We start from the raw sequence: 10,825 nt of genomic DNA, 5'->3' as shown, positions 1-10,825 counted from the left end.
CATCTCTCCATATGTAGGAAGTGCAATACGAAAAATGAAACCATAAACCACATAGCAAGTGAATGCCCGGCACTTGCACAGAACCAGTACAAAAAGAGGCATGATTCAGTGGCAAAAGCCCTCCACTGGAGCCTGTGCAAGAAACATCAGCTACCTTGCAGTAATAAGTGGTACAAGCACCAACCTGAGGGAGTGATAGAAAAACGATCAGGCAAAGATCCTCTGGGACTATGGTATCAGAACGGATAGGGTGATACGTGCAAAACAGACCAGACGTGACGTTGATTGACAAAGTCAAGAAAGAAAGTATCACTCATTGATGTCGCAATACCATGGGACACCAGAGTTGAAGAGAAAGAGAGGGAAAAAATGGATAAGTATCAAGATCTGAAAATGAAATAAGAAGGATGTGGGATATGCCAGTGGAAATCGTACCCATAATCATAGGAGCACTAGGCACGATCCCAAGATCCCTGAAAAGGAATCTAGAAAAACTAGAGGCTGAAGTAGCTCCAGGACTCATGCAGAAGAGTGTGATCCTAGAAACGGCACACATAATAAGAAAAGTGATGGACTCCTAAGGAGGCAGGATGCAACCCGGAACCCCACACTATAAATACCACCCAGTCGAATTTGAGGACTGTGATAGAGCAAAAAAAAATATATATATATATATATATATAATAATAATAATTAAACCAAACGAATACTTCTTTCAGTTTTCCTCTGAAGATTGAAAAAGAAACACAAAATTACTGTGTATAACGTGTTTACTTATAAGTATTTACATTTTATTTTGCTCAGAACTCGAGTACTTTCAGTCCCTCTCTGTGGCCCTTTTTCAAGCCCCAGCAGTATTCTGGCCAAAGACTGCTGGGCCTTGACCCAGGCTGACAACCTACAGATCTCTTGAAAAAGGCCACAGATAGGGCCTGAAAGTACTCGAGTGTTGAGTAAAATAAAATGCAAATATTTATAAGTAAACACGTTATACCCAGTAATTTTGTAAGTTTCTTTTTCAATAATCTTTTTATTGTTGTTGGCAATGAAAAAATACGATATTCCTCAGAAAATCTAGCGGAATTTCTTGACGTTTTTACATGACCCGATAACTTAAATATCATTACGATTTTTTACTCCCAGGCAACGCTGGTGATCCTTAACAGGCTAAAGATTATATGGAAATTTTTCCTCATCTCTTGCAGATTCCAGCCATACCTTTTTTGAGATTTTATTATTATTATTATTATTATTATTATTATTATTATTATTATTATTATTATTATTATTATTATTATCAACAAAATTATAGCACCAGAATGAAGAACAATTGAACGGAAAGGTGGTGCATTTCGGAAATCTCAAATTAGGAATTTTTTTCATGTATTTGTTGGATCTGTGTTTTATTTCTAAATATTTTTTTAAGCCAGGAAATCATTTGTGACAAAAATACGTAGAAGGTAAAAGGTTTCTTTCTGAAAAAAAAAAAAGAAAAAAAAAAACCGTTGTCTAGAGAGAAAGGGTTGGCCTAGGGAGAGAGAGAGAGAGAGAGAGAGAGAGAGAGAGAGAGAGAGAGAGAGAGAGGTGGAGGGGGGTTAATTAGTACCCGTGTGTGATGTTCTTGCAATACTTATGCATACCTTCAGTAATTATAGGTTTAATTTGATCAAATATCGGCATTATAATTTCAGCCCTTTAAGATTTCAAATGAAACTTGCAGAGAAGCTTTAACGACAAAATATTATATGTACTTATAAAATCATTAATTTAGTATTAAATGGCAGATCACTGTTATGAGCAGATATAAAAAAAATCTAATCAATTGAAAATAATTATATCATATTTATCTATTTTGTGGCTTTACAATGGACATTAGAAAAATTTCATTGAATTTATACATGAAATTTAACGCATATGATAGCTGCTACATATCTGATCAGTTTATTTATCTGCATTTCCTATAAACGGATTAATAAATGTTTTTAGTTAATTGAAGGAATAACAACATACATATCCATGCAAATTAACGTATATGACACACATATGTGATCGAGATTTAACAACACAAACAATCCACTATCTTATGCCAACAACAATAAAAATCAGTCGGAACCGACAAACGGAAGATTTGCGGCATTTTTCTGTTTTGTGTCTTTCTAAATATACCGATTATTTCGGGACATGCGGATCCTCAGGAACATAGAACTAAGATAATTGAATCCACGAGAGCACGAAATTATTATTAACTAAAAAAATTCCCCTTCGGTTAACATATTAATTTGGGGTAGAGCGAATTGGATATCTAAGGACATTTGTAACTTAATGCATGTATAACGGAATCACGGAAATTTGGAACGTGATGAATATATAAATAAAGGTAGAGGCCACGAAAGAAAGGGGAACAATGGAGTAGGCTGCAAGATCTTTCGACTCAAGGGTCCTTTACTTAGCAAACCCTTGAGTCGAAAGATCTCGCAGCATATTCCATTGTATTTCACTTCCCTTCGTAGCCTCTACCTTTATCTATACATTCATTACGTTCGAAATTTTCGTGATAAAGTTTTTATATATATATATATATATATATATATATATATATATATATATATATATATATACTATATATATATATATATATATATATAAAACGTCGATACAAATGTCAAATGGTGAAATCTTCACTGATGAAACAAGATAATAGGATCAACCTTTCCAATGGAGCCTGGGACTCTGACAATATAGACACTGTCTTCCTGAAGGCTACGATGAAGAGGATTAAGACAATTAACAGAACCTACGCAACTCAGCGGTGACCCCAGGCATCACCTAACGGCATATCTCCCACTATATATTTCGCCAATGTAATTTCTTCTGTCATTAATTGCTTAGCTTTTATACTTGAGATGTATCTTGTTTTAACAGAAGAATATTTTATATATATATATATATATATATATATATATATATATATATAAATATATATATATATATATATCTATATATATATATATATATATATATATATATATATATATATATATATATATACTATATATACATTATATATATACATATATATATATATATATATCATATGTATATATATATATATATATATATATATATATATATATATATTATATATATAATATATATATATATATATATATATATATATAATATATATATATATCTATATATATATATATATATATATATATATATATATATATATATATATATATATATATATACTATATATATATATATATATATATATATATATATATATATATATCTATATATATATATATACATAGTATATATACATATATATATATATATATATATATATAATATATATATATATACTATATATATCATATATATATACATTATATATATATATATATATATATATATATATATATATATATATTTTCGTTAAAAGCAATTGCTTTAGTGGCATCAATAAGTTTCTTGCAGGTATCTTCATACCGACGAATTTTTTTCCGATTCTCGTTCGTCAATTTCTGGTGAAATATACGCAGACTTCCTTCTTCCATTTATTGAATTTTGTCACGACAGCTGTTTCGCCTTATGGCATTATCAAGCGACTACTGACTTACAATCTGACCTTTCGGCCTATTTATCTCATCGTGTGGGAGGTATGACCTCGAGGTATGGGTACTGGTTAGTCTAGGGATTAACAGCTTAAGGGCGTTGTTTTAGTTACAAAGAATATAAGGACATATGTACTCGACAATAAGAGTGAAAGTTTAAACAGTGGTTAAATAAATATTCAAATACAATGCCATGTGCTAGAGTTTCCTTAAATGTATGTTTAAAATTTAATATGTTACATGTTGGTTTTAGATAAAAATTACAAAATTACATACAGGAATGAAAATGAATATAGAAATCTAAATACGGGAGTACAAATATATGTATATATTTTATAGCATGCATAAAGGTACAAGAGATAATTTCTCTTTATACATAAATGTGTATGATTTAAATTTGAGTGTGTGTGTGTGTGTGTGTGTATGTCCCAAAATGGTCTACGTTGGTTAACGGTTGCTCGATCGTGTTGGGGGCGGGGTCTCAGCGACCTGAGTAAGGATGTTACTTGACTTTCGCTGACGCTGGGTCTTCTCATGCCTTCCAAGGGGCGCGATGTTCTCGGTGGATTGGGGCGCGCTGTCTGGTCCCTGTTGGCTTGGGTATTCCTTCTCCCTGCTGGAGGGGAGTATATGGTCCGATTCTTGTTGGACGTTCAAGGTCGGCTTCTGAATAGCGATGCTCACTGCTTCCGTTATTAAGAGGCGACCGTAGTTGTCTTCTCTGTGTACGACCTGGGTGCCTTTCTATGAGCTCTTGTAGAGATGGCTTCCTGTCGTGAACCATCTATGTAATGTTATGGATGGCCCCTTGATTTCTATGAGCCAGCAGACGTCTCCGAAGGGTCGTTGTATGTGCCCGATGTAGTTTTTGGCTGTGAGGTTTACACACCTCCTCTGGACAAGTAAATTTGTAAACTACATTCGTGCACATCTCCTTCGGTCCCCCCGGAGCGGTGCTGTTCTTCATTATTAAGGCTGCTACAAGGTTGGGCTTACTATATATCCTGAGGCTTATTTTTATGGTAAGGGGCTTTTTGGGGTACGCCTCTGTTTATTATCCCGCGTAGTGTGCAGCAATCCTCCTTGTATGCAGACCCATAATGTACACGATGGTAAATAATAATCAGTTTTCCTCGCGCCATGGTGTTGGGTTGGTAAAATTCGTCCATTTTCTTTTTTATTGCTGCTTCGATAATTTGATCTGCATACCCGTTGTTTGTCAGCAGTTGTGGCGATTCGGTCGAGTTCGTTATGTATATCTTTCCATGATGAGCTGTGTGTGAAGGTTCTGTTGACATACGCACTCACGACAGACTTTTTATATGCGTCCGGGCACTCCCCGCGTGCGTTCAAGCAACGGCCAGCGTTCGTTGCTTTCGTATAAAACGGTCGTCTTAAACTGTCCTTCTTGTTGTTTTACCAGGACATCAAGAAATGGCAAAGTCTTCTGCTGGCTGTGCTCTGTGGTGAAGTTGAGCACTGAGTTTCTTTTCAGAGCATCTGCTAGTTTTTTTGGTGGTATCTTCAGGCTCTTTTATTGTGACGAATATATCGTCCGATGTACCGCCCATAAATCCTAGGTTTTAGATGTTCTCTAAAGGTCCTTTATACGAAAGCAACGAACGCTGGGCCGTTGCTTGAACGCACGCGGGGAGTGCCCGGACGCATATAAAAAGTCTGTCGTGAGTGCGTATGTCAACAGAACCTTCACACACAGCTCATTCAACTTTAAATTTGATGCTGGGCACTAATTTAAAGTTGAATGGGAAACAGACAACAAAATTCCTTTTCTTGATGTTTTAATAATCAGAGATACGACAGAATACAAAATTTACCATATACAGAAAACCAACGTTCTCACTTTCAATACATTCACTACTTTAGGCTATCATGACATTTTCTATCAAAATAGGGTAGCTAGTAACTTGTTCTTAGAGCCTTACGAATTTGTTCCCCAGAAATTCCTGGAAAAAGAATTTGAACTAATTCGCAAGCAACTTTCGTCTTTAAAATATCCTGACCATATAATTGAGAAAGCAATTCACAAAGCTAACGTAATTTTCTACCGACCCCCTAAAGACAAGACCAGAGATACACCCAACAATAAAATAATAATTCCCCACCTGGACACGATTAAGAGAATAACCAACCCCCTCGGAAAATCGAACCCTTTTGTATTTACTTACCCAAACACCTTAGCCAAATCCCTGATTAACGTCCAACAAAAGACATCTCCAAAGGACTCTGGGTATACGAAATCCCATGCCAGGACTGTGACCAATCTTACATCGGTATTTACAGGTAAATCCCTTCCCCAGAGATTAATACAACACAAACGGTCAGTTAGGTATGGACAACAGAACTCGGCTATTTTCAACCATATAAATGAACATAACCATAGAATAAACTGGAATTTGTCACGTGTAATTTATAGCAGCAACTGCCGGTACAAGAGTCAAAATGATGGAATCGGCCTTAATAAAAGAGAGGCAGGTAATGAACATCTCAAAAGGAGGATGGATTTCGGACACGATCGACAACGTCTTCATTCAACCAACCCTTAAGAAGATTAGAGGAAGATTATCAGCGGGGGTGACTTAAAATGGCTTGTTTGTGGATGGACCTCTTGGTATAAATACCACCTTTTCTGTGAACTTTTCCTCATTCATCTACCTGAAGAGGGAGACAGCAGTCTCTGAAATATAGTACTTTTTCTCATGGTTTTGTTTTTTATGGGCTCCTTTTATTAGATGGCACTCTGTTGTTACAGAAACATATATATATATACATATATATATATATATATATATATATATATTATATATCTATATATATATGTGTGTGTGTGTGTGTGTGTATATACATGTGTGTATTTTTGTATGTATATGTAAACCTCCACATTATGCATGTGTGTATTTGTGTTTACACAATCTCGTGTATATATATATTATTATATCTATATATAATATATAGTATATATAATATATATATATATATATATATATACAACAGTACACAGTTTCTATTCAACAAACTTCACCCCAACCCCCGAGCAAAGAGAGACTGATCACCCCAGAAACTCGGACACTTCCACTTCGTTCTCTTCGCCAGAAACATTGAAAACTTGAACGGAGTAATTCCCGGAGGATTTCCAGAAAAAAAGTTTAGCGAGAGTATTCCGGCCTCTGTGCCACTTCCCAGGACGATCTCCGTCTTCTTGTGTAGTTTTATTTCAGTCGTAGCAAAATTGCTTGGCGTTTAACACCAGACCGGCGAAGGCTCGTTTGACGTCTTCTTAAACGATCTACAAACTCTCTCTCTCTCTCTCTCTCTCTCTCGTCTCTCTCTCTCTCTCTCTCTCAGTAATTCTTAGTTATAAATCTGTTCCTGTGTTTATCAGTTTACAGTGAACAGTTACTGTATACAAGTCACATACAGTAAAACTTGTAATATTCCAGTTTATTGAATTCTAATAGTGAGCACCATTCCACGCTGTATTCAATATTTTGGTCGTTCTAATACTGATAGAAAAATAAGTATTATTGAGCTTTAGTGTTTGTGCTTGTGAGAGAGAGAGAGAGAGAGAGAGAGAGAGAGAGAGAGAGAGAGAGAGATAAAAACATCATAGAACTGTCAGAAATAATCACGATACGATTACACAGAATATAAACATCATTTTAGTATTTTTCATCGCTAATGATGTTTCTTGCTTGCTAATTGTCATTTTATAAAGCGACCATCCTAATAATGTAAAAATACTTTGAAGTTTACAAGACTTCGACTGAAATCCCATGAAACATGCGTTAATTTTCCGTCACTTTCAGACATACTTTGTTCATGTGAAAAAGAGAAGGCTGGCAAAATAATATAGGTGAAACTATGTTATTCTGAACGAGCAGCGATCGCTTTCATTTTGTAATGTTAAAAGTAGACGGTTAATGATAACATCAGTGCAAAATATTTTGTAGTAATATATGCAATTTGGGCATTTCCTCGTCTATTAAGCATTTGCCCAATAAACGGAGTCATCGACAACTGCCTCTCACATAAGGCAGACCGATAAAGATCATTTCAAACAAAGAAAAGGAACGAGATAAAGGATTTCAATTTTCTGGCAAACGGGTCTATTTGACTACGTCAACAAAAAGAGGCGCTGGAAGCAATAACTCGTCCGAAAGAACAGAAATTCGACCAATTGCCAAAGTGAAAATCCAATTCACGAAAGCAATTCAATTTTATTCTTTCAAACATTTTTATCTGCTGCTGCAGCCACTGTACACAACTTGTTCCTGTCCTCGTGTTTGTCTGTCAGTCTCTGGCCTGAAGAATGACTCACGACGATATCAGAATAAGCTTTCATTTATATCATTTTTTGGGTACTTAGCATTTCAGTAAATTATACATAGATACAAAAAAAAAGGAGGACAATTTTTTTTAATTCTACATCTTATGCTAAGTCATCCAACGTAAGGGATTGAGTCATTCGATCAATCTGTATAGAGATTAAATAAAAATCATTAGTATATATTAAAATTAGTATATATAAAAATCATTAGTATATATTAAATAAAAATCATTAGTAAGATGAGATATTCTCCTCTGTTATTAGAATTATATAACATATTTATATAATGCAAAGAACATATACACGATAAAAAAAGGAAATTATAACGCTAGTTTCGACTATGTTGAATGGTGCTGGCGATATCTATGCATAGAGAGCAAACATTTTATTAAACCCTTTACTCTCCGAAATGTTTTGTCTTGTGGGCTGATATAGATATCATAGAACGGCATCTCCATTATATTTGTATAATTTATTTTAGCGAGTTGTCAAAAATGATATACTATGAAAATTTAATGTTAATGAAATTTCGTATATAACCTATCATAAAATATAAATTTTGAAATTTATGAAATCACTGGAACAGACAACAGTTAATCCAGGAGCCTAACTTAATCAAGTCATCTTTCTTTTGTACCTTCGATATGCATTCTAATTCCCAGTCAACGGGATTTGTATCATTATTTCGTATTCTGTAAAAGATTCCGGTTGGTATACGAGTTTGCCATTTCAGTTTCAGCCGTAATTACCTTTGCAGCGATTCTGTCCGTGCATGCATTTCCTATATCCCAAGACTTTGTTACTGCTTCCAATCCTAAAACTGTGAATTCATTCATAAACGCATTCAAGCTTTTCCAACTTCTGATATATTCATACGAATATGATATAATGAAATGATAAAGATGGCGATGGCTCAGACATGTCCCTCGCACGATCCATTAGAGCGGTGTTTCCCAACCTGGGTTGCTGTGAAGCAATACGTATACATGGCAGTAAAATTAACTTCTTTTTATCCTAGAAATAATATATTAGTTACGAGGTACTGGACTGGCTTAACCTGACTACAGGGGGTGCTAGGTGTGTAGATATCAAATACCGTTACCATTACATTGCATACATGTATTGTATTGATTTAGAGGATTATGTTTACATTATCATTTACATTGCATTTATCCTTTTACCATTTGCACTCTACTTATTGTAAGACCACTTGTTTCATTACGCATTTTGGCAGCACTGCATTTATATGCGGCAACACCGCTATTGTTTCCCGCCATATATACGATGCATTAATTAGTTCCTGTCCTGTGGTCACTGAGGAGTGAAGCACGGAACTCACTTCCGCCTTTTCATCGCTGTAGCTGTCAATATATGGAATTTTAAGAACATACAGTTTCATTTCTTCAAACTTCGTTCCATTCATTACATGGACGTATGTGGCAGGGTTACAAGCCACAATAATACAAGGGTCAGATTTACGGATTAGTACAAGGGATAAAGGAAGCTGGAGACGTGATCAGAATTGCGGAAAATAAAGTATAGGAAAACATGATTGGCGGAATGTCACAGGCTTTCTTATCAATAAATGTTACGAACGATTATTGTTACTCTATAACTTTTATTCATCCTAGGTAAAAGTTTTTGAAAAAGCCTATATTTTGATCAGTTGTAATATATTTGATACTGCACCGGTGACCAGATATTATCTTATGGGTATATGATAATTTATAAGCTCTCGCAACAATACTTTTTTTTATTTACTTCAAATTCCTCCTCATTAGAGACAAGTTTTATTTTGTCGGGAAGTTCTCAGGCTCTTTCCTTCCTTATTCAAATAAAAGAAGCGGAAAAATTTCTTAAGCTTATACGTCATGAGATATTAATAAAGACAAAACTCATGAATTTGAAAACAATTTTTGTTCAGATTGTCATTAAGCAAAGATGTACATTTTTTATTGTTTACCACAGGAGTCAGCGTAACTGTGTTATTAAACCACAAAAAAGTAATATAATCTTGTTCTTAATTATTTCAGATCTAAATTTTTTTAGATCTTAATTTATCAACATAATTATTAGAAATGTTCCAGGAAAATTTGAAAAATTAATCTGCTTAAATGGAAACATCAGAAGAGTTATCTCATGAAATTAAATAAATGCTACTATGTATCAATGGCCAAATAGGTTTGATAAAAGCCAGGAATTAATATTTTCTCTGCAATAGAGAGCCGTCATTCTAAACGGTGAAATATTGCTATACGGCACCCGAATAAATCACCGCGTTTGGCGTGATTCATTTATTAAATGGATGACGCCATAACACACAGAAAGGGGAATAAATCCAGAATAGAATGAATAAATTTCGCAACTGATTCTCTTCCTCTCACTGATACATTCTGCCTGACAAATTCTAAAAAGAAAAAATGGCTGTTTACACATGCAATGAGGGATAAAGTCTTTTTATTATTATATTATCATTTTTTTCACGCAATACGATCTACAATATTTCTTGAAGAAAATAAGAGAAAACATATATATATATATAATATATATATATATATATATATATATATATATATATATATATATATATATATATATATATATATATATATATATACATATATATATATATACATATAGTATATATACATATATATATATATATATATATATATATATATATATATATATATATATATATATATCATATCTATATATATATATATATATATATATATATATATATATATATATATATATATATATATATAATACACATATGTGTGTGTGTATATTACATAGTCATCAATAAAACGTTTGAAAAGTTATTTGCTTCAAAGAAAATAGATATGTTACA

At 33.6% G+C, this 10,825-nt stretch overlaps 1 protein-coding gene across 1 annotated transcript in view; it reads right to left on the bottom strand.

Annotated features, from left to right (window-relative positions):
• Positions 1-800: 800 nt before the first annotated feature.
• Positions 801-10,825, bottom strand: part of LOC135195868 (proline-rich protein 2-like) — a 38,680-nt gene continuing 28,655 nt past the window's right edge. The window contains exon 2 of the mRNA XM_064222379.1: positions 801-932. Coding sequence (XP_064078449.1) covers positions 801-932 — 132 coding nt within the window. The remainder of the gene's footprint in view (positions 933-10,825) is intronic.

Source organism: Macrobrachium nipponense, chromosome 23 (genome assembly GCF_015104395.2).
Source record: "Macrobrachium nipponense isolate FS-2020 chromosome 23, ASM1510439v2, whole genome shotgun sequence".
In the NCBI taxonomy this organism is placed as follows: Eukaryota; Metazoa; Arthropoda; class Malacostraca; order Decapoda; family Palaemonidae; genus Macrobrachium; species Macrobrachium nipponense.
The sequence above is the reverse complement of the archived record's forward strand: the minus strand, read 5'-3'. Positions and strand labels throughout refer to the sequence as shown.